The 25627-nt window shown below is 40.5% G+C and overlaps 1 protein-coding gene across 1 annotated transcript in view; it reads right to left on the bottom strand.

Moving 5' to 3' along the window:
• The window catches only part of ATP8A2 (ATPase phospholipid transporting 8A2), a gene marked incomplete at its 5' end in the record, with an annotated part of 312234 nt that overhangs the window by 20229 nt on the left and 266378 nt on the right, over positions 1-25627 (bottom strand). Inside the window, 2 exons of the mRNA XM_079298009.1 lie at positions 8225-8329; positions 14103-14191. Coding sequence (XP_079154135.1) covers positions 8225-8329; positions 14103-14191 — 194 coding nt within the window. The remainder of the gene's footprint in view (positions 1-8224; positions 8330-14102; positions 14192-25627) is intronic.

The following is a 25627-nucleotide window of genomic DNA, read 5'->3' as shown; positions in this document are numbered from 1 at the left end:
GGACCTGACAGTGCTCCCCACACCACCCTATTTCCTTCAGCTCACACAGATGGATGCAAACAGTGGAGCTGATCCAGCTGAGCAGCTGGGTCAAAGATGGGCCAGTATGACCATGGCTAGTAATGAATGGTTAGGGAAACTATTAAGCCAGCCTGGCAGTCACATCAACAGAAGCCCATGGATGCCTGGCCCCCACCAAAGCCCTGAAGGAACACTGTTGTTACAGGTTGTGATTTGGCTCCAGCCAAACAGCAGCTCTCCCTCTGTATCCCAGAGGTCTGCATGAAGGAGCACCTGCAGCCAGTGCAGCAGCAGCAGTGCCCAGGGCAGGTGCACACAGATCTATCCACCTTTCCACATCACCTTGTACCTGTGCAGAATTGCCCAGCAGCAGCTGATGGAAGCCAAGACATGTTGCAAGCTCCAGCCAGTCCCCATTTGCAGCACACCAATAATACATAGAGTTCTGGGACCAAATTCTCCACTCTAAATCCACAGAATCCTCTTCAAGTTGGCCCTTAAAGATGTATGGCTAAAAGCAGGGCAAAGCTCTTGCTCTTCATGATAAGCAAAGATGATTTACATTTTCTTTTTTCATTAACCACATCTTAAGGCAGAAAAGTCAGATCCTCCTTTGATTCCTAATATCACTTGGACAATCCATTTTAGCCTCCATTTTTGAGACTGTTATTCCTAAACTTCTTTCAAAGACGACTTAGGACGATATTGGGTTTGCATAGCAAGGTTTTGGTAGTGGGAGGCTACAGGGGTGGCTTCTAGAAGAAGCTGTCAGAAGCTGCTCTCACGTCCTGCAGAGCCAATGGCAGCCAGCTCCAAGCTGGAATAACAGTGCAGGTTTGATGGGCACCTAGTGTCCAGACACTAAAAAGACCAAGCACCTTTAAAAAATACCATCTAAAAACATCAGCATTAAACATCACATGCCTCTCTGAAATGCAACAATCCTACGAAAATAACTGAGGTCTCTCTCTGCTTAAGGTACCTTCCATTTCCAAGCACTGCAAACACCAAGCACCTGTATATGCATTTCTTTGGGGGTGGGGAGGTGGAAGGCAGTCGTCATTGTCAGATGTCCTAAAGCCACCTAATTCAAAACAAAACTTGAAGCTGCCCAGTTTTGCCCTCAGTCTTCCAAAACAGAGGAAGTGACCCAATTTAAGTCTGAGAAGCAGAAAAAGCTAAGTGTGGCTTGCTGCTTTTCAGCTACCCTCCTTTTGCTATCAATGCTGTTGACTCCTTGTCCCTAAGTGTCTCACTTTGCACTTACTCTACTGGGTGCTTGGTCATATCCTTTACAGATAAGGTGGCAATACAGTTGCAATTATAACATTCTTTTCCTACTCACTCATTTTTTTTCACAAGTAGTCACCTTGGAGGGTGAAGTTTTCTATGCTTGATCTCTGTGTATAGATTTTTTCTGGTTTGGGGTTTTTGTGTGTGGATTTTTTAAATAATCCAAACTAATGGTTTAATAGAAGTACATATTTTTACTGAAGTTAAGATTACTTCTGTCTTCAAAAACTCTAAACCCCTCCTATCAGCTTTTTACTCACTTTTCTTTACAGAAAAAAGAACAGGACAATAACAAAAACTGAACTTTGAGAGTGTCATGAACACAACTTAGAGCATAGCCCAGGTTTGACGGAACTGAAAAAAACCCAAATTGTTTTTCTTTAAGCTTTTAAGTATTTTTTAATTGCCCACTAAATATTTAACACCTAATACAACTTGTGTTTTCTTGTTCTTGCTACACTTAACTTGGCACTTTATTCTTTACTGCAAATCAGAGAGGAGAATGCAGACTGTCCTGTCTCTCTTCTGAGACAGAGCTAGCCAGCAGAGGAGTCAGGGTTCAGGCAGACTGCTGAAGCCATTAGGCTGGAACAGTTGTTATGGAGCAGTTCTCCTGCTGTGCAGCCTGAAGGGAAGATTTCTTCCTCCCTCCCCTGTGGAGATCCTCAGTGCCCAACCCAGTAAGTCAGGATTAGGCATCAGAGAGATTGGCCCCTTAATCAGTTTTAACTCTCATCTTGTAATGTTCCTTTTTCCTAATCTTTCTTTTCAATTTACAACTTCATTTTGGCCTTTGTTCTAATACTGTACCTCCATCAACTTTGACTTTGATAGCAGATTTGATCACAGCTCTAAATCCTTCTCCAGGTCACCAGGTTTTAACCCTATTTGTGCAGTGGATCTCCCTCAAGGTTACATGATAGGTACAACCAGGATGGGAAATAATTAATTGCACTGGAGAAGGGGAATGTCAACTCTAACTGGCTTGCACTAGCAAGCAGGCACTTGGGTCTCCAGTGCCAGTGGGAACATGGTAACTTCCCCTTCAGCCCCCTGGCCATGTTTTGAAACCTTTTCTGTCCTCTGCCCTTCTCAGCTCTGCCCCACAGCCTCCTCAAAGTGGAATCAAACCTGGTAATTTCAAGTGCCTCACACACAGGGGTTAGAAATGTCAGAAATAAATGGTACATATTAAAATGAGGAAATAATGTGATGATTCCTCACTGATATGGGGCAGAAGGGACAGAGAAAAGGACAAGCGTAGAATAAAAGAAAATTATGCATTTTCCACCTTCCATACATGAATGTTTACCATATGGAATCAAAGAATTAAGAAAAAAACCTCACACTGATATCATTTATGTGCTTTTTGCTAGTAAAAGGAGTCTAATATCTTTTTACTAGAAAAGCTGCAAGGAAAAATCGTAAATATGCCAGTCACTTTCTTGTGTATGCTGGTGGAGAAATCTCACCTTCCTTCCCAGAAATGGTGCGAAGAACATCTGGAAAAATTGATAAAAAGGATGCTGAGACCTCAAAACCCAAAATACACTACTCCCTTCTTCAACCTCATTTTATGCTCAGCTGCAGTGTATGGGCTGGATTCAGATCACAGTCGTGCCTATCCTGAGTAAATACATCGAAGTCAACACATTCATGAAACAAGAATTTGGCTCTGAACATCCCACGGTGTTTAACCAGCTGAAAGCACAAGACTGAGTTTGATTCAAGTAAGATTCATTGCACCTGCTGATGTGAAAGGGCCTGGCATGGTCTCCCTATTCCAGCAGATGTAACTTGGGGTGCATCAATACAGAGACAGAATGTTTAGAAACACGAGCCCAAGCCTCATTCCTCTTGAACACAGTGGAAAAGCTTGCCTCTTCCTCAGGAACCAGGAGATAAGATCCTCACCTCATTCATGTATTTCTTAGAAGTTAGGTCTGTTTTACCATTTCTGCTCCTGCCACTCAGTTCTCTGCACAGAAACAAGCCCAAGGCAGGTTTCTCTTGTTGCCCTCTTGCTCCTCCCCAGGGACCTGTGGAGCAGGGGAATCTCCACAGGAGCTGTGTCAGCTCACTGATTCCCCACCAGGTCACACAGCTATTGAAATGAGACAGCACCTGCCCTCAAACACCAAATAAAACCAAGGCCAAGACAGATGATACAACTCACTCAGGGTGAGAACTGGTCATGAACTTTTCACTGAAACAACAGGATTAGATCTGGGGAGAAGCACTAAAATGAAAGAGAATCTACACCAAGGTGTCTCCTTGTTGAAGGCAGACAATGGGCAGACTGTGGGGAGCTGCTGTTTTAGGTGCACTGGAAAAAAACAGTATTTTTTTTATGAAATGGAGATGAAAGAGGCACCACAGCCATCACCAGTGGGTGTCTGAGAGCAGCAAGAGTAAAGGGGCATACTGAAAAATGCTGTGCAAACACACACTGCAGCTATATCTTGCTAGGTCTGTGTCACTTCACCTTTGTTCAAGACAAGACTCTGCTTCCCAGGTTTCTGACTCATTTGAAGAAATTCTTCCCAATACCTCAGTGATGCAGGCACTTCCCTGCAACAGCTCAGAGAGGTCCTTCAGCTTCTTGTAAAGTATGCAAATCATGAAAGCCCCATTGTTCTTCAGTATCAAACAATCTAATCCTGTCCACCAACCAATTAATAACAGGACAGAAAAACAACCAAAAAGCTGTTTTCAAAGGCAGCTCTCTGGCAATTCCAAGACAGAGAAACCCTCTGGAACAGGAAATCCACTGTCGCAAGGAGGGTGCTGAACAGCTTTGCTCACTCTCCATTAGTTGGTCATGGAGCAATAAAGTGACATGGGTTTCCAAAGTAAAGTTTGCTTTGGTGCCTAATCAGGCTTTACTCCACCTGAACTCCTGCTGACTTCAATGTGAGGGTAGATGGAGTGAAAAGTGAATGAGGACTTGAAGGTTTGGCCCTTTGTGAGCCAAGATTTAAGTTGTAAACTTATTTAAAGACACAAAAATCTCTGCAGCTGAACTCAATGCTGCTTTTGAACACAAACCTTGTTTGTTTTCTTTGTGTAAATCTTACATGTTAACATGATTAAATCTGCTGGGCAGGTGTCTCCTCATGTCCATGTTTGCTTTGGCACATGAGCTGCCCCTCTCACCTCTCCAAATTCATGAAAATTTAGTGTTAAATCCTGCCTTTTGTTACATGAGAGTGCCAGGGAGCCTCTCTCCCTTCCTAACCAAGATGTGCTCATGTTGCAGCTGGGCTGGAGTCCAGCCCAGCACAGCCAGGCGCCCAGGCTGGGGAGGGCAAGTGTGGGTACACATCTTCCACAAGCAGGCAGGCATGGCATGGGATCCATCACAGCCCCTTGCTGCACACTCACTCTCCTGCTCCAAAAGCTGTTTCTGGAGTTGACAGTTTTCCAGTTACATGCTTCCCCTGATGAATTCCCTGCTCTTGGAATTATCTAACTTAGTGATCATCCCTGCTTCTACCAAACCTAAGTTTTCAGCTGTCCACATGAGACACATAAAGGAATAAGAGCATGACCTGTTACAGCTCAAGACTATACACTTGCTATAATCTCCAAGCATCACCCTAATGCTATTTGCCAGGTTTCTGGGACCCAGCTGTAGTGCCCAGGGTGCTGACACTCTACCCTGCACAGACCAAACAAGCACTTGCTGTGCTGTTTATTCCCAGCCGTTGGTACGGCAAAATTGTGCACCTGCTTTTTAGAGCAATAGGAGCAAATTCAATTTTAGAAACTGTTCAAAGATTCAGAAAGATACAAGGAGCACTAGTGAAGCCATTTTTTATTAACCCAGAAAAATGTGTCTAGCAAGAACAGCTGACAGGGTGAAGATCCTCTGAGACAGGATATGCATATATAGGTATCAAGTGGCACACAGCTCTCCCAGAACTCCTTCCCCAAGTGCAGAAAGGACCCAGGTGATATCTGCCCACATATAACAGCAATTCAACTGAGTCACAGCAAACTGCTGCCATCCTGTTCTGCAAGTCTGGATCCACTCACTGCTCTCCAGGCTTTGCAAACTGCTTTTTGTTTAGTAGATTAGGTCTGAGCGTTCAGATCTTGCCCCTCATTTTTTGTCTAAGGTCTAGGAAATGATAAAAGCAATTAGCTCCCTAAATCCTTCTCTTATCTGCAATTGCGTGTGAGTTTTTTGTTGTTTGTTTGTGAAAAACACTGAAAAAACCAGTGTCTGCTATGTAGCCCAGGAAAATAGCCCTGATGACAGCCAGCTTATCTTCCACAGCTGCCTGAACAAACCAGCACCTAATGGGCAAGTTTTCAGGACTTCCTGAGGTGACAGACAGACTCATGCAGTTTTTACACAGCTCTCTATTTTCTATCTGAAATAAGAAGAGTCCTGTTACTTTCCCTTCCTGCGTAGAGTCATGTCAGAAATATCCCAAGAGCAATGGGGCTGGGGGCAGGAGGGGAGAGCAGAGCATGCATCTTAGCACACATTTCCACCAGCTTCAAGGAAATTAAAAAAAAAATAAAGAACATGAACCAGAGATACTAACTGAAGAAAACTCCCATTCCATTTCTTTCCCATCCTCACCCTTCCCTTTGGACAAGCACACGATTTCTAGCAGGTGTGAAAGAGCCATGAGACAAACAAAAGAGATAAAAGACAGAACAACTCTGAAAAGGAGTCGGGAGGCCACAACACAAGCACAGCACACCAACTCTAAGCAGGCAGAGGCACTCTACCATTATCTAGTTCACAGATGGACCACCCAGAAAATCTGGGAGCAATTAGGAATGAGAACAAACAAATGCATGGAAAGAAGGGGGAGGGAAAATGGGAAGGAGGGCCAGAAGGGATTCCTTACATCATCTCCATGCAAGCGTTTCGAGAATGAAGTGAAGCTATATGGAGGAGGAATGCAGATGAAAGAGTTTGCAGTGAGAATGCAATAAAGTAAAAGGCTATGAAAACATGGAGTGTATGAATGAATTACAACATGGCCATGAAATTTACAGAAAGTCAGGACAGTGTGTAAACAGAGAAGAAACCCATCAAGTTCTTGGAGACACAGACATGCAGATATAAACAGATCAAATGCTGACTGTCTCTCTCTCACTGTTAACAGCAATTCAACCCACCCTGCAACCCGGCATGCACCAGGCACAGAGCTGACTCATGGTCCTCTCTGCCAACAGCTGGCCATAAATACTGGCAGCAAAACACAAATGCTTCAAAGCAGCACCAATGTAACCTCACGTAAATGCATGGACAGGAGCCACAGCAACACCCAGGTGACTCACAGAGCTCATACCCGAGCCATGTGCCTGGGAACTATCAGTTTTTTGCTGGTCTCGTTTCCACTTACCTGGCATCTAATCATACTATCAGCCAGCACTTTACATCACCAGGTTACACCTCTCTTGTCTGGGGACACTGACCTGATTTTGGTACCAAGCACTTTGGCTTCAACTGACCACAAAATGACTGCTCAACCTTCTAAGAACAAGGCCCAAGATTTAATTAAATGTCTGACATTAAGTATTTTTGTTGGTTATAATTGTGGCATAGAACTGCCTTTGTTGCTGCAAAGTTTGCCTTCTCTTTTAAAATCATTTTATGCACAGTCTGTGACTTTTGCTAGAGAGCACAATCTATAAATCTCTTTTGCTAGATCCAAAAGTTGCAGCAGAAAAAAATATTCAAAAACTGAAGATACCAAGTGTTTTGAAGTGATCTTAATCAATAACACTGTGTTTACTTTGTCTTGGCCTCTGAGAAGCAAACTCTGGTCACTAAGGACATCTTATAAACACATTAAAGTTCATACAAGCTTTTTTAAGAGCTTTTCAGTTTACCATAATCTCAGTAAATCATTGCCTGATAATTTTCCCTACAACCAGTTCTTATTAACACACAAATTCAATTGAAAAAAATCTACTATCTACTTGTCTTAGCAGCAGCTAAAATATGGCAATTAGTTTACCTTAGAATAGACATCAAAGGCTCAAAGGATGACCCTGCCCCAGAAGAACAAAATCTTTTAAAAGCCCCATTCCACTCAGTTTGCTAGTTTATAAGGTTTGCTAAAATCCAGTTTAATGATCATGTAGTTTCTTAGTAAGTCATGTGGTGCCATATTGTGTAAGGAACAGAAGAGTTAGTTCTAAAACCTTTTTGAACTTGAGGAGCTTTTCTAACCAGCTGATGCAGAACCAGATTCTGAGATGGTAAATGAAACTGTTGGATGCAAAAGCCCCACCATGATTTTTTTTAGCTTCTTTCAGCAGAGACAAAAGTTCCCACACAACACATACCCTCTCTATACAATGAAAGGTTCAATAATAGCAATATATTCAAGTCCATATGGTGTGGTTATAAGGGAGAGGCACAACAAGAAACTGAGAACCCTGAAGGCAAGAGACCTGCAAGCTGTAGTGAAAAAAAGCAAAAGCATAAAAAAATCCTTAAGGTGAAACTACATAAAGTACTGGCACAATGCATTAAGCCAGTTCTCCTTTTAGCTACAGTCTTTATATACGGAGCTGTTGACAGCTCCCTACCCAGCATGGTTATCTTTTTTTTTGTTTTGTTTGTTTTTTGGATGACATAAAGTGCTTTCAAAACCAGTCTGGCTCAGTGGCCAGGTAGGAGCACTACACATCACTGTGCAGGAGACTGAGCAGCAGTTTCCAATAGAGCCTTATAGCAATAATGCAGGAGAAATGAAAATGGAAGGGCTGGTTTCTGTGGGGGGAACAGACACATATGAAAGAGAACAGCAATAAATGAATAATACAGGAGAAGAAGGCTTATTAGCCTGTCTACAATCAGATTTTAATGGTGAATGGGAAATAAGGAGGGGAGAAGAAAAGAAGGGTCTGGTTTAAATATTTAGCATAGACTTGCCTCTTTCCATTACTGTCACGAAGCATGGCTTTTCCCAGTTCTCTTGTCTTCGTTTCCAACTCCTTAACTTGCTCCAGCAAAGTTTTATGGTAGGTATGCTTTGCCCTGTACCGCAAGGAAAGGACAAAAAAAGCAACAAAAAAAGCCATGTGAACATTTGTTGTGCTACAAACCCCCAATTTTACCTCTCAGGTGAGAGGCACAGGGCCCTCCCTTGAAGGATTTGGGAAATAAGGCACAGTGTAGGCATGTTACTTCAGGTTCACAATATCTGGGGAAAAACAACACCAAATGAGAAATTGGGATGACTTCAAATTAAACAGAGCTCAGCAACTTCAACCCAACCCTCAAAACCTAGCCAAGCAGCAATGCTGTGGGACTACAGAGACCTGACACCGCTGCCGTGGGACTGCTCAGGAGCCGGGAACTCAGACAAAAGAGCCGGGATTCATTGAATATTCATGAGTAAAACATGAATCGCTCTGGCCTTGGAGCTGCGCGTGGCGCTGCTCTGAAAACCGGAGAGTCTCAGCTAGTAATTGCCATTCAAAACCCTTGATTTTCATTTATCAGTCTCACATACTGGAAAGGCACTTCTCTCCTCAATGAACTTCCAAACTGACAGTAACAAGCCTGGATGTGTCCTCTTACTTTTTCAGCTTGAGGATTCAAAGAGTAATCCGTGCACCGCACATGCAATCAAAATTTAGAGTGCAATTCAGAGTCCCCCATGAAGAGACTTGGGCCTTGTTCCCCCCAGGTTCACCTACTGCCCCAGGGCTATTGTACCTAAATTACATTGACATAGGGGAGACAATCTAGTTCCCTTTTTCTTGACCTGTATAAAGCAAGAATATAAAACGCAGGGATCTTTCTCACACGGGCAGTTTTTGATCAGTTTCCTCTTTTGTGCCACTTAAAGGAGGACAAGTGTCCCACGAGAATATATTGATTTGCATGTGACTGCACAATAAACCGAAAAACAAGATGGAGCCAAGTTGGCTGAGACACTACTTGCTTCATGGCATTAAAATAATTCTTCAGAATTAAAATATTCTTCAGCTCAAAAGTGGCAAAATTTTCTTACACGTTTAATAAAAATTTTACATGCAGACATAAAATCTTTAGCCAATGATAAAAAACAATGTAAAACTCCCCCTAGCAGAAAAATAATAACTGGTATGTATGTAATTAAAATATAATGAAGATTTCTTTTTAAAAAAGTGTGATACTTATTGCTCCTTCCATAGGGAATAAGAAACAAAGACCACAAAATCTTTGCTGACGCTGTTTATAATGACAATGCCTTGATAGTAATACTAGGATATCCAAGTCCTCTGGTCTTTGTGTTGCTGAATTAGGCCCCAAATATCTAAAAATGAGAAGCTAAAATGAAAACTACTTCCAAAACACATCTGCAGCTAAGAGGAAAAAAAAAAAAAAAAAAAAAAGCAGAACAAAAGAAGATGAAGCACACCAAAATCTGAAGGTAAAGATTATCAGGATGTACTTAGAAGGGTACATTGTTAGAACAAACCATGAAAGTTATATTATTTGCAACACCAACATACTGTGTCAAAAGAAATGAGTAGCAGGGATATTTTTAAAATACATAATGCTTCAGCAATTTGAGATTACCAACAGCTGCACAGAAATTAATTAAATTCAAGTTGCTATAACCAGTTAGGCTAATGATTAGACTGGTCTCCTCTTTGAGGAAGGGAAAATATACCTATTAAAATGAGAAAGCTTTGAGGTTATTAATTTTTATAATCTTTTCAGTTGAATTCACTATCACACTCTTTAATTTAAATAAATACATTGAAATTTTGACCTTGAAATTTTGACCTTCATCTCTTCCCTTTTAAAGAGGTCATACCCACTATTGCAAACTTCAAGACTGAGCACATTTGGAATTTTTCAAATCCCTTATAACAAGTTTTCCCCACTGACAAGAACACAGAAATGTACACATTATTCAATCTCTTCTGAAGTTCCATGTTTATCTTTCCATAAGCCATAAGAGATGTTTTACTTTTCCCTTAGCGTGAATCTTGAATTCAAAATTTGACAGAATTGATTCTGATCAACGAGTTCAGTATGTGCAGCACAGCACAAGGAGGTATGACACTGATATGATACAATATGGAAGAAATACTCTTGGTCTGAAATTGGGGATAATGAAGTGTTTTGTAAGTAGTGTGAAATGATGAAACGTGGGTTCTTCATAGTTGCTATGCATTAAGTCACTCCACTTGGAATCAAAAGCACCCATGGAACAGTCAGTAATCAAGTATTATCAATAAATAAAAGAATATGAAAAAGGCCTGAGCTAACCTATCCACATGTTCCCTCAAAAACTAATACTAAAATATGGTATTACAATTGCCTCAGAGTCTGGGCTTGCTCTTGTCAAAGTCAGCTGCAAATATTCCACAGACTGCTGGTAACAGGACTGGACACTTGGTGACTTTTTCCCTACAGCACATTACAAACTTTTGATGCACAGAAATGTAGGTAGGATTCTGAGCTTTTAGGTCACTACTCTGCAAGTGGCCCTGGATGCACAATCAGTCCTCAATGAACAATGAGATCTTGTGTTTGCTGTTACTGTTCAGATAAAATTTGATGCATTACATAAAGCAAAACTCACCTTTGCCTCACATGCTGGGATATTAAGATCAGGGACTGTAAGAACAGGCAAAAAAGCTATCTTTGTATTTTGTGTGACTCTTGCCTTTTGAAGCCAGGGAAGTGCATCACTTTACTGGCCTGGGATATTTAGGGGGTTCAGGAGGCCAGAATCTGCCAGGACAAGCATGGTGACATTCATAAATATTTCTCAAACATGACACTACCTCTACTCTGGCTTACTATCATTTTATGAGTCTTTTATTCCAAGGACTGCAAGTATTTGAAAAGATGGGAAGAGCTCCTCATTTCTTCTCTTACACTGCAGAACTGGCAAGTGCAATCTGCTTCTTCCCCATGGTAAAAAACAAACCAGTTCATGAAAATTTTGGTAATGATTGGAAGGCTCAGGAAATTTTTCACTTAAAATAAGCACTGAGACACCAATTAGGAATAAATTCTTGCCCTCTTCCCTGATTTTGCTAGAATACACACTGTGTTTTTATGATTCCCACATACCTTTGTGAATCAGATATTCCAAGACTTTGTAGAGCCAGTGACATGTATCAAGTGAGATGTCCAACAGTGAGGGAGCACTCACCTTATAAAGCTCTGCTCATTGTAATGGTGGCACAGCTAGGATTTTTATAAGGCAAACCAAGGCACTGAATTCAGGGTAGTGGACCAATGTTAACAATATATTGCAACTAAGTATTAATAATAAGCTTCCTTCTTTTTAAAAAGAGAGTTTTCCACATTTCCTTGATTCATGTAAAAGGAAAAAAAAAAAAAAAGAAAAGAAAAAAGCATGGAGCCACAGAGGACATGGGAGAAAAGTGATGTGTTGACAACTGTAGGCTGTGTAACAATGGAAACACGTTCTTCCTTCTAGCATTAGAAATTTTATTAGTAGATGCAGCACAGGAGTTTACGAACAAAATATTTATATGTGCCTGAAAAAGACTTTCCAATCAACCTTATTCCAGACAAAACCTCAGTATTGTGTTTATAGCTTTCTGGCAGAGTTTTGTACTGAAATTAGGCATGTACCTTTTGGGTCATGTGGATGTTTTGTCTGTGGACATGTGCTTCATGTCCAAAAGAAACTGAAAGGGATAAATTCCATGACCATGAGCAGCCAGAGTTGCTAGAATTTTATGGCCAAAACCATATTCTGCTGAATTACAGAGAGCAATGTGGTGTAACCACTGCTGTGGAAATGTGCCAGCTGATTTCCAGAGGCCTTAGGCTCCAGTTTTAAATGGCAAGCCTCTTGGAAAGGAAACAGACCTTTACTCCTTCCATATGGCAGTGCTGATAGCTGTGTCATTTCATTTATCCTAGTTAAAATGTTAATGGTGTTAATTTTTCAGTGATGGTTTAGTTAAAAAAAAAAAAAAAAAAGTCCTGGTCAGAGAAGAAATATTTTGCTTAATATTGTTCTGAGCCTCCTGTTTAAAATCTGTTGGGAAAATAACTGGTCTATCAATCATACATGTTTGTCTTGAGAGCTTCAGTGTCTCTACACATTTTCAGTCTGAAGGGCTGAAAGGATTATATGGCTGAGATTTCTTTAAGAAATATTATAGAACAGGCTCAGGCAGAGTTTGAAATGACTAATGGCTGAGGATGAGCCTGCCATGGTCTGGCCTGTTTTACAATTCATGAGTCATTTTTGCCAAGAACTGATAAGAACAGAGGACAACTTCAGGACACTCAACTACCATGAAAACATTAAAAAAACTAAAGATTTTTTTTCCCTGCTTGTTTTTTATCAAGCAGGTCACAGAAGTATCTAAATTTAAACATTTTGGCCTCAGTTTTAGAATTTTAAAATCATTCGCAATTGCAGAAGTTTAATGAGTGCAAAAGACAACCCTCTGATGTGCTGGACTATTAAATCATAGTTGAAATTTCACATTACAATACCTAGTTTTAATTTGAGCAGTCCAGCTTGTAAAAATTAGGCGGAGGGGCAAAATTTAAGAAGTACTTACTGACTGGCAGATTTGCCTATTACCCGTTAAATTTCACTGTGCTATCAACCCCTTACGAAATAAAACCAGATTTTCTGATCTGAGCATAAGACTTACCCTTTCATGAAGATGTTTGAAATGTGCCTATGTTTGGGAAACCTTCTGGGTTTTTAGTATTTTCTGCATTTTTCTGTAAAGCAGACTGGTGGATTGGCACTGTGAGATTTACAGTTGGACTCGATCTCACAGGTGTTTTCCAACCTGAATGGTTGTATGACTTCAAGAATCTTCCCTGACTGACCAACAGCTCATTCCAGGAGCAAAGTGTTATGTGCCATGATGTTTTCACTATGAGCCTTTCTGAGAAGTGACAAGCTAACCTGAATTTCCTTTTCAGTCCAGGCAGGATCTGCTTTTTGCCCCAGAGCTGGAACTTCCAGGGTCCTCCTTGCACAAGGTTATTATGTATCCATGTAATAAAACCTTCTTAATTGTAACACAGCTTTCCAAGGGAAAAGATGGAAGGTTTGGTGCTTAAGACCCTTAAAAGTTAGCAGAACAAAATGCCACAAATTCTCAACTAAAATTATTACTTCTGTATTTCAAATTGCAACAGCACAGAAGGAAATTTGCTTCCCTTTAAATCCAAGTTCTTGAAATTGTTTGCCTTCTGTAATGCTTTGAAACCACAACACTTTGAAAGAAGGGAATGACACAGGTTTGTATTTCACCAGTTTGTTCCTCCTCTCTGGGCAGTGAAGGTACCATTAAGACTTCACTTCAAACAAAGTGCAGAGTATTGCTCTTCTCCCTGCCCAGTCTTCAAAGACCTGCTGCTGAAGGAGACCCTAAAAAGTAGCTGACAGAGAGCTGAGACCTTACTGGGTATGGATTAGAGTAACTTTAGTCAGATCCAACAAATTATTTGCTCCAGAGGAAATCTTGGATGTCCAATTTGAATTTGCCTTTAACTAAAGGATAGACAACACAAATAATCCTAAAGTGACACACCTTCATTACTCAGACAAGGCCACCTCCTTCAGAGTTTGTCCCAACTACTCATTCCCTCACAATGCTGGGTGCCATGGCAGGTGAGGAATCACCCACTTCACCTTTTTACCCTTCCAAATGAGCATCACCATTTTGCAATCACTGAGAGACTTCAGAGTTCTTTACAGAACAATACTGGACTGGACAACTCCAGAGTTGTCACACAGAGAATGCACAGAGAATAATTCCTACAACACCAAGAGGACTGGTTTGGGACTTACGCTGTCCATGCCACGTCTTTAACAAGGCACGCAGTGGGCACAAGAAACAAGCCAAACCAGAAGTATCCACATCTTAATACCATTCCAGCCTGTGAAAAAAACAAACAACTCATGAGTATTTTCAAGTCATTACATGTTAAGTGATTGTTTACAAGCAAAAAGGTTGAGTGATGGCATCAAACTAATGCTGCATCCATGACCTGGGTGATGTTGAAATGTAATGGTGGGCCAATAATTAACAAACAGAGATGGCATTTTTCATTGCAATAATTCCTTATGACTTCAAATTCCTTAAAATTTCTAAAAATCACACATTTTGACCAAATCCTCCAATGATATTAATTGTGAATCCTGGCAGACACATTTTTAGTCATGGAGAAAAGCACCCTAAGTATATTCTGCTTGCATTTTTTAATACCTTTTGTGCCCTTTGCTAACTCTCCTTCCATCTACTGTCTTAGATTGCTGAGCAGCATTAAACTGACATGAAAAAAATACATTTCTCACTAAAATGCTTCAGTCATATTCCACTTAAACACAGCACTTCCTGTTCAAGCTGCTACTGCTTGAAACCCTGGGCAGGAAAGATTCACTCCTATCCTGCAAATGGCTTTTTTTTACAAACAAAGGACTCCAAGTTTATATTTGAGTTTTTCTCATTGTTGTAATTCTTGAAGAAAAAGCTTGGCAGGATTTGAGAAGGAAGATATCTGGAAACCCTTGATATCCCAGCATACACAAATAGTTATGGAATGAAGTTGAAATACAGCACTATTTACAGAAACACTACTTTATATCATTAGAACCTCTTGCAGAAAAATTAATGGTGATTAAAGACGAGGTTTGCTACACAGAAGATTTGAGACAACCTAATCACCCCTTCTATGTAATACACATACTGCCATCAGCATTAAGTCTGCTGCACATTAGAAAAGACTTATTTTCCCTGTAACTACTTGTGTGCACCACACAACTGAAACAGAGGCTGAAGGTTTCAACAGCATTTCCTACACAGATTTTGCTCTTGCACCAGTTACAGACGCTGCCACATCTCTTTCCCAAAATCTCTACTTCTCAATGCTTTTTATGCCACACACATACACACCCCTACTAACATGTCAGTAGTGTAACACAGGCTTGGCTGGCTCAGTTTTGTGTCACTGCAAGCCTGCAGTGCTGAAGTGTCAGGGCATGGTACAGGTAAAGGCACAGCTGAGCTACAGAGGAATGGAACTGCATGAAACACCCACTAGCCCGTGAATACACTGGAAACAGAATTTGTAATTATGCACCTCATAAGATGAAAATGATTGCTCCCCATAGTAGACTTCTACCACTCATTGCAGTAAAGCTCTTAAACTGAGAGAAGCCATCACAGAGCTCTGCCAGGATGATCACCAGTAGCATCCAGCATTTTTTTCCAGTGTCAATCTCTGTTTAAAGTTTTTCACCTAACAACTCAGTCATATTTAGCAGCAACATGCCCTTGGGTTACCCAGTAGTGAGCACATCCAAAAGCATACTCACTTTCAAATGTTAAATCTTTCATGTCACTGCTGGACTGATACATCAGTGGTAAATCTTGTACTGAAACCAAGAACAAGCTAGACTGTGCTAAAACATTCATGGACACTTTGCCACCCACACAGACAGTAAGCAAACACATTCCAGTCACAGAATCAGCTCTCAGTTATTTGGGAGCCCTCATGCCTACATTCACTTGAGGATGCCAGAAGCACACAGGCAGTTTTGATCATCTATGCTTATTTAAAGAAAAGGATGTACAGGAATAAGAGGGAATTGATAACTTTATTGTTAGCCAAGAAGTTGAACTGTAAGAACAGTGGCAAAACATAGTAAGAAAGATTTATCCTCGTGCTTTGCTTTTCTTTGGCCATGACCCTGCAAGTGCTAACAGTCACAGAATCTCATCAGCATTTCCTCTCACCATCCTCCTCTGCCTGTGCTAATAAAGGTTAAAAAAGGGCCACAGTATTCTATATGTATTTTCTGATATTTTTGATTGAAGTATTTTATGTTCCACTTCTTGCTTTTCTAGCCGAAAGCAACTTGACACACTTTCAAAGTGCAGAACAATCTGAATATGTGTTCAATAGAAGTTTAAATGCTATTATTTTTGTTATAAATGCTGACATCTCAACCAATGGCTATGAATTTGGACATGTGGCACATTAGAAAAAACCTCAAAGCCAAATACTTTTTGCCTGCAATTATGCATTTTACTCAAGTATTATTCTGTCCAAAAATTTCACCAGAACAGTAAAACTATTCATCTCATCAGAACCCTGTCAGACACTCATTTTACTAGTGGCAAGGCTTTTCCCACACAGTTCTCACCAAGGTTTTACTCCATTCCTCAGCTCATCTAAAAGGTTTCATTCCTGCTCATCTTTATTTTCCTCTTGGAGTTGCAGGACTGCTTCACAACAGTGAACTGGTCTTGCCTTGCAGGCACAGCTCTGCCTCTGAACACAACCACCCCCCTGCAGGATTACACCCTCTTCTCACAAGATAGGAGCTCCTCAGCAGAGAATTCACAGCAAACCACCCAACATGCTCTGGGGACATTCACAGACAGCACTTGGAGGTTAGTCCCCAACTTGTAGGATAGAGAGCTGGGTCATGTACAGAAGCTGCAGTAAGAACACCTATCTACCCCTAAAAAGCTTTCCTTGTGCTTCCCAGCTGCTGCTGCACTCCACTCCAGTTGCTCAGCCAGTTATGACAACAATGAAGACAGTACTATAACACATCTTCAGTGAAATGTGGCATTTCTATACCCAGATCCCGTGAATAACACTCTTCAGCTATCAGTTTATCACCCCAAGACAAAAAAAAAACCAACCCAGAGATACCACACAGGAACCACTACAACTCCTTATTTGTAAAGATCATCACATGAAGCAGGAGTAGAAATAGGCTGTTTCTTAAACAAATTCAAAATATTGACCATCTCTGTCATCACAGAGGCCCCATGATATGTAGCTAAGTAATTTTTGTCCTGTCCACTGATGTAAACATTAGTGACTATCACATCCAAAGCAAATTACCAGAGACCATTAATCAAATGGCATCCCCCAAAAACACTTGAGACTAATGCAAGTCCTCCTTCAGAGAGCATTGCAACTTTAACTGCTGCCACCAGTAGACTGCCTTTCAAACACTGATTAATCTGCCACACACAAAGCATTCATTTTAGAGAATTGATAACATTTGTTAAAAAGAAAGAATGGGAACAAGAAAAGAAAGAAAAAGAACTTAGCTCCAGTTATTTCACAACTGAAGAGGAAATAATTTAGGTCCCAATGCCTTTGACCTCTTCTAAATAGCATTTGTAGGGATGGACAATTAATTTTTTTTAAATTTTAAACACATAAAAGCACAAAAGTAACTGACCATACAGAAAAATCGTCTTTGTACTATTATTTTAGAAAGTGTAGGTTTAGGTGGGTTTTTACATTTATTGGCTGGAGTTTGAGTCTCTCTTTGCTTATTTTAAATCAAGGACATGTCATGCACAAGCATATGAAATAGAGAATACACTGCTTAAAAAAAAAAAAAACCCTCTTAAATTGCAATACAATCTGGAGAACATTTCAAGCTCTTTTCTCCATTTTATTATTCCTAGTATGTACATAAGCATCACTTCTAGCTGTACTGCTTCACCAATAGGTGGTGTCACTATTTTCAACAATTTCCAAGGATAACAAGGACAAAAGTGCTCAGGGATGGGAAGTCAATATACACGTTGTCTTGGTATTCTTATCAGGGCATGGTTAGACATGGGGACCAGGAAATGATTCAGACAAAGCAAGCAAGGATATCAACCATATCATTCAAGAAAAGTGAGACAAAATTTAAATTCCTATTTTGAATAAGAAAAGTTTTTTATTATTTCATTTCCTCATACATCCACATATCTTAACTTTGACAAAAAATGGACAGCAAAAGTATAAGACCATGATGGAAACAGCTGGCTTTATATTTCCAGCATGAAAAAAAATTGTTCCTGAAAGTGTGCTTGAAGTCTGATCACAGCTCTCTCCATTAGACATGGATAAGGACCAAATATGTCACTCGACTGCAGTTCCATACTCAATCAATTCCAGCTTTGTACACTAGGGACTCAAGTCCAACCACTGTCCTGTAATGGCACATCCCTGGGTGCCCAAATGTGGATGATAGCATGGCACTGTCTTTGGCAGCACTTGGGAAAGGAGGAATGAGGGAGAGGATGGCCATGTGATTATTGTGAGGGATTCACATATAGTGACAGCACAAGAAATATTCACTGCCATCACCAGGGCACTCCTGATCTGGACTTATCAGACACTGCTGATACTTGTGGCTGGAGCTGCAAGTGCAGCTCTGGGAGCCTGGTCCTGCTGCTCCCTCTGCTCTGCCTCGGTACCCAAGGCAGGAAGCAGAGCATGCCCAGCTGCACCAGCACACCTCCAAGCAGCCAACCCAGGTGCACCTCTCTGCCAGCATCTCTCCTCCATCAGTTCCAGACCAGTGGCCAGGTCTGAGCACACCACTTCAGAAGAGCTGGAGCAGAAGAAACCCAGTTGGTCACTCTGCTCCCATCCCATGTTATGTGGAAGAATGTCTGCTTTTCATTCACTGAGGGCAGTTTCTTCAAACCCTCCCCCAGCCCATTGATGTGAGGTTCTCAGCCTCAGACATGTCCTCACTGGTGCTGCCAGCCTGGGCAAACAGTCCTGCTTCACAGGAGTTCCAGTGCCTCATCTGAAGGCACAGGGTATGGACAAACCTATGGCTCTCCTCGAGAAGTTTGAGCTTTAACACTGGGACACATTACAGCAATGCTCTGAAAATACTCAGATTCCTGCTAAAGATGGCATTTCATTCACTCTATGACTCAATAGGGCTAATTAAGATATTGTTTAAAACTAGAAAATATTTTCAGTAGAAAGTACGATACTATCTACCCCAATCTTGAAATTGTTGCACTTCTACTGATGTTACAACTTCAACAACTTTGCTGCAGGTTTGCTCTTTTCTTTCTAATTTTTAAACTGCTTTTCACAAGCAAATTTGAACCTTTACTTCAGTGGGAAGAGAGATTCCATGCATAAAAAAATCCTATCACATATTATGAACAATATTATTGTGCAAACACCTCAGCAAATACATATTTACAGTTTGCAGACCATTACCCACCCCTGTTTTCCTTTAGAGAACGTCACTGTGCACAGTCTGCATGTTTTGGGTCCTCTTAAGCCTGAATGTTTCAGAGCTAGCACTGGGTAGAGTTCTTTCAAAAGACCTGGAAGATTTACCTCAAATGGACAGCGGTAAATTAAATCTATTAATTCTTAACAATCAAGTGACTGGACAGATCTTAAGGAGACACAAGACTTGCTACAAACTAACACTCTAAAAGCACTCCATGCCGTGTAATAACTGGTAGATGCTGTGTCATAAACCAACCCATTTTTCATAAATTATTCTCAAGGCATCAGCTTTATCACTTCAAATGATAAAAAAGCTTTGTTACATTAAACCAATACCTCCTACTATTTCTATTAGCTTGTGAGGAATGGTCAGTATCTCCACCCCATGTTGTTAATACTGAAGAAAATACACACATAGTTTTAAAATTCCTGTATTATACAAGATCCTCAAGGTGCTGCAAACATCAGACCCACCTTAGAGATCACACACATTAAAAATGCAAGTGCAGAGACATGACAGAGCTAGCTAATGGTCACACAAAACAACTGCAGAGCTGGGAAGATTGCCCAAGTCCCCCAGTTAAATCACACTATATCAGACCCCAAGTAGGAAAGATATTCAATATCCAAGAATGCAGTCTCAAGGATTTTCCCTGTGCACACCAAAACACAGTTTAGCCTCAACACGAGCTGGTGCTTAAGAACTTTTCCCTGCAGCATAACTGCATCCAGCTCCAGGCTGGACAGATTTAGTAGATTCAGGGCAGACAGGTGCAGTCAACAGGTTTACCAGCTCCCTCTTCAATAAATGTCTAGGCTGGAAAAGTACATAAAGAATTACCCCTTTGGGTTAGTGGCAAAGTGTTAAGAAATGAGGCAGAAGAATTTGATTTCCCTCCTGCTTACACCACTGGGAGTCAGGAGTAGCTCAGATGAAATCAGTGGAGCTCTGCCACTGAAAGGCTGGCTGGATATTTCCATATCTGAAATAAAGATGTGCAATGTTTTCCATAATGTAAGAGTTTTCATTCTAAAATGACTCAGATGAAAACAATGACCTCACTGGCTGGCTGGATTTAACACAATGACACATTGGTCCAGTCTCAAAACTATTTCCTCCCTCTCCTAGTCTCTGTTCATACCACCACATCCCCTTGAGAGCAGTAGAAGAAGGAAAGGAGGGAAAAAATTCAGACACTCAAATATTTTGCCCCTTTCCCTTAATTTTGCCAGTCATACTTGAAGACACATGGGAGCCTAGAGTAAGAAATCTATCCACTGTCTAACTTCCTAGTTATGAAGCTTGCTGATATTTTTAATGTAGCACCTGGATATAAATGTAGGGAGGGACAACAGGAGCAGTACTTTGAGCAAAAAGGAAATTGCCAACACCATCACAAAGGCAGGCATTCAACATTCCTAGTAAAGCCCAAGGTATTTTGAGATCCAGGTATTAGGCAAGAAGCTTTTCATTAAAGAAGTTGCTGATTATGACATAAAAGAAAGCAGGAAAATAAAAATTAAATTACAGAAGGCTAAGAAAAACATAATATCAACTCAAAAAAGACAAATCGCTTCCTATAAGTTATTTCATGATCAGGAATTAGCAATACAAAGCTACAAAACAAAAGTTCAAATCTTCAAGGCAAAAGAAAAACCCATCAAAACTAACTTCACATACGCAGTCATAATTTGAAAGGACTAGTTAGAGCTATCAAAACATAGGAGCACAGTGAAAGGATCTTCCATATCCTTTCATTTTCTTGTCAGGAGCTCTTTTTACATTATGGAGGAACACAGCAAATTAATAACATATTTTTATTTTATTTCTTAATGCAACTTACAAAAAATAATATTTGATAGATACATGAACATGTAATTGGCCAAACATGTCCCACAGGATGCTAAAATAAGCTCTGTTTTATGCTAACTAAAGATATATTCTACATATGCAGCCCTGCTTAAGGAAAAAATTACTTTATCTCATTACTTAAATAGTATACAACAGTAGCAATTAACCAAGGAGCCTGCCCATGCTACCCTCCATTATTACTCTGATAGCAGAGAATTAAGAAAATTAATCAGATAGAGCTTTAATTTGATTTTATGGTTCACTAGCAGTGTAAACTTTGATTCAGTTCCACACAGTCTGTAATTTTTTCCATTATTCATTACATTAAGCTAGAAAAAAAAAATTATGTTTCTTCATAGTCATTTGGAGAAAACTGTTGGTTAAAAGTTAGTAGTAAAATCATGTTCTATGTAATTGGGTAAGTGGACTCCTGAAATTTTATTAGAAAGCACAGTTTTCATTAACCAAAGGATCTTCTCCTCATAGTGGATGAAACACCTCAGCAATTTTTTTACCTAAATAGCACCAGGTGCTAATTATTTTTCACATTAAAAAATAAATTAAAATACCCTTTGTATTAGAGTGAGTTTCTCCAGCACAAATTAAAACTGGACAAAACTAATTAAACAAAAATTAAATTTGGACAAAAAAACGGTCGACACTGTTTATGCCATCCAAGATTAATTATTCCTCACCTAAGTCAGGCTTGGTATTATTCTCAATTACATGATATTTTAAGTTTTCTAAGATGTGTCCAATTACACAGCTGTGCAACACAATATAATCTTCTTTTACATTCCAATTTAGGATGATCTTCCCTGGAAAGTGTGGCAGAGCAGGCTCATGGGCAGCTATGGCTGCTGGGCAGTGACCTGCCACGATTCTGTAACTTCACTGAGCCAAGGTAAAACATGTAGGAAAGTGATGCCAGTATGAAAGCAGTCACACCTATACACCCTTTTACAAGAACCTTTGTGGTTTTGTTCTTCTTCCCCCTCAAATTAGACCAACAAAGGCATGAAATCTGAAAGAGTAACTTTGACAGACTTGACAATTGACAAACTCAGCAGTTTGTCTTGTTTACTGCTTCATGCACTTTAGGATAAACTTCTGCTCTGCATATAAGAAATTCATACTTTACATTCTCCTTTTGAAGTAATGTTCAGCATGTAACCATTCTTGTTTGGTGAGTCTAAGTTTCTGTAAAGGTTTTAAGAGCAATGACTCTTGTAGAGTGGCTGCTCTTATTTAATAACTGTGCCTTTATCATGAGAGCTGCAGGGGGAAAAAAATTAATTTTACAGAACCCACCTTTGAATTTCAAACTACAGGGGACTATTATGTTTAGAAGAAGCTGTTCCTTGCCAGCAAAGATATAGGATGTTTGTACAACTTGCTCAGTTATACCTAGAAAAAAAAATCAGAACTTTCAAATTTCCCGGTTTTGTGTGTTGAAAATTTCCAACTTTGACTCTAGAACTGGCTTCCTCAAATAAAATACATGTGTTTCAAGATATACCACTCCTTCTCAGGATTAGCATTTCTAAGTAAAATGATGCTCTACCAGGAGCAGCAAGATCACTTCACCTCTCATGGCTTTGTGGTATGAATTTGGGTATATGCTCTAGCCTCAGAAAACACAAAAAATACAACCATCCTCAATGAACTGTTTTGAAACTAAGCTTTTAAACAAACACATATTTAATTGGAAAAAAGCATTTTTATATTAGTATATTCATTAGCATATTTATATTAGTATAAAATAACACCTGCCTCATTTCACATAATTGTTTTACTAACTTAGAAAAATCTTTGAAATCTGCATTTATTCCTTAAATATTTGTTTTGCCACTCTATCTTCATGCTAAGCTTTTTTATGCTCTTATAGCCATCTTAAGAGAGTGCATTAAAAAACCCCAACATTAAGTACTATTAAATATTTCAGGTAAGTATAATCAGGTATCTATCCACATGCCTGAGCCATCTAAACAATTCTAGGTCCTGTCTGAAGCTGCTGACCAAAGCTCAAGTTCTACAGCACTTATGAAGATCTGAAATGGCCTGTGGCAACACTTCCATCAGTATTGGTTCCAATTAGATTCAGCATTTTGTCCCCAAATCTGGCAAATGAGTTGATGTCAGCAAGACTGCTGCTGCTCTCCAGAGTCCTGATGTAGCAATTTAAATGGGGCAGGCTGACACCTGCTCTTGCAGGCAGCTTGTTGGAGAGTACTGCAGGTCTACATGTGGTTTGCTGCCTGCTCTGAATTACAGCACTGAAACCCACAAACGGAAAACACTGTTGTTGATGTTCTGGTTTTAACTTACTTATTTCCTAATAGAGATTGCATTTATCAGGATAACACTATTCCCTGTGTCTTACATCATATGGATTCCTAAGCAGCTCAAGAATTTCAGAAAATGGCTAATAATCATACAGCAACAATTACGTCACTTAATTGCAAGGCTTAGAGAAGTGGATCTTTTCCAAGTTTTTAAAATTGGGGCATAGGTTTTTAAATTGATGAGTATGCTGAATTTTTACAAAAGCCAACAGTAGCTTAAAGTACACCACCTTCCATAGAGGGAATTCTGCATTCTGGAAAACCGTGTCCTCCAAACTCAGCTTTAGAGATCTTAATCTGTTGCAGCAATGGTTGACTTGCATCGGATAACAGCCATTACTTCCCCACATTTTATTTCTCCAGGAAGAGTAATTTACTAGCTCAGTCACTACATATTCACATGGGATTCTGTTTTCATTCAATGGTTACATTCTTAAGGCATATTCTGAATTTGAGTTAACTCAAAGTTTTCTTTACTGTCATACTGCCTCTTCTGGAGGCCTTAAAAGGCTTAGGGTTATTTTAATATGACTTCAATTCAACTCAGATCAATGGAGCCTTAGACAAATACATCGTTTTTCCTATAAAACCTTGCTCCTTTCCTTTGTTCTCATTCCCAGAGTAATTTATGTCCTTGCTTGAGCACATACAACTTCTTCACAGAGCCACCATGTCTCTGTGCCTTATATTGTCATGTATGAAGCACATCTGCAGTGACTCCACCGCAATATCTTGCCAAAACCTGGAGATGTATCTGTGTCTTTATCTCACTTCACTCCTTACTGAAAGGACCCAGTAAGGACTTCCATTCACTCTTTACTGAAATCTTCACAACATCACAATATAGTAACAATTTATAAAAGGTTTTTTTTTTCCATATCCCAAATCACAGCTACAGTGCTTGCTCTGATTCCATAACTTAATGAATTGCTGCCGAAAGTTCGTTTCCAGCCCAGTGAGATGCCTGACAAGCCTGCCAGTAATGTGGTGCAGTATTTGACATCTGTAGGGCACACACAGTGCCATGCACCGCTCAGTCTTGGTCACCTTGTGCTACCCCTATGTTTCCACAGATGGTTGATTTCTGAGCACAGAACATTCCAAACACAAGGGCCAACGATAACCCCAACAGCTGAAGACAGGCAGTCCCACAGGTGACGTTCCCTTAAGCATAAAACACTGACAAATGACAAATTGACCATGAGTGCCAGTCTGAGGTGCAGAGGCTCTGCTGGCTGCCTGGCCCCAGGTCAGGCACAGCCACCTCCGTCCTGCCTCACAGCCCTTCCCAGCAGGACAGACCAGGCAGCCCTTCCACCCACAGTGTGCAAGGCAGCGCGGCTTTCAGAGCCCCACCTCGCCAGCTCCTGTGCTGGAACAACACTGCAGAAATACAACACCACTTGGCACACTAACTTTATTTCACTGTATCGACTTATGCTTTCCCTTTAATTAAAAGGTACCAGGGAAACATTTGGTTTTGATTCAGATACACAAAAGCACCGAGGCCCATTTTTGGCGACTCCTCGCGCAGTCCCAGCAGCCCCATCCGCGTCTCCACGATGAATGACTTCCGCCAAGCGCGGCCCCAGAGCCCCCCAGATCCTTCCCCCCTAATCCCCGACATCTGCTCTGCGTCCCGGCCGGGCAGTGGGACCCGCCAGGGCCGGCTGTCAGTGTGGCCACAGATGAGTAAACACAGCAGAGCCCGTGTCAGGCCGCGTGTGATTTCAGCTGAGAGCTCCGGACACGCAGCACGGTTCTCATTTGGAGCGTTCGGAGCACTGAGGAAACACCTGTTACGAAACTATCCAAAATAAATTTACCGTGAGGCTTTTCAGAAAGAAAAAACCCGTGATCGACAGCAGCAATACGAGATCCGACAGCAGCGGAATTCAAAGCCCCACTGCAAACCCTGACCAATTAAATACATAAACAGCACCATTTTTCAATTCAGGGTAACAGTTACTATATCATTTCTCATCTTCCACTTAAAATAGATGCTTTTCTCACTGGAAGACTGAAGTGTGACCTATGCTGACCTAGTTTATTTTCTTCTCTGTGCAAAAATCCTACAATGCCACGTTGTGTGCAGTTTTAGAAGAAACG

Source organism: Erithacus rubecula (assembly GCF_903797595.1).
Source record: "Erithacus rubecula genome assembly, chromosome: 1".
Classification (NCBI taxonomy): domain Eukaryota; kingdom Metazoa; phylum Chordata; class Aves; order Passeriformes; family Muscicapidae; genus Erithacus; species Erithacus rubecula.
The sequence above is the reverse complement of the archived record's forward strand: the minus strand, read 5'-3'. Positions and strand labels throughout refer to the sequence as shown.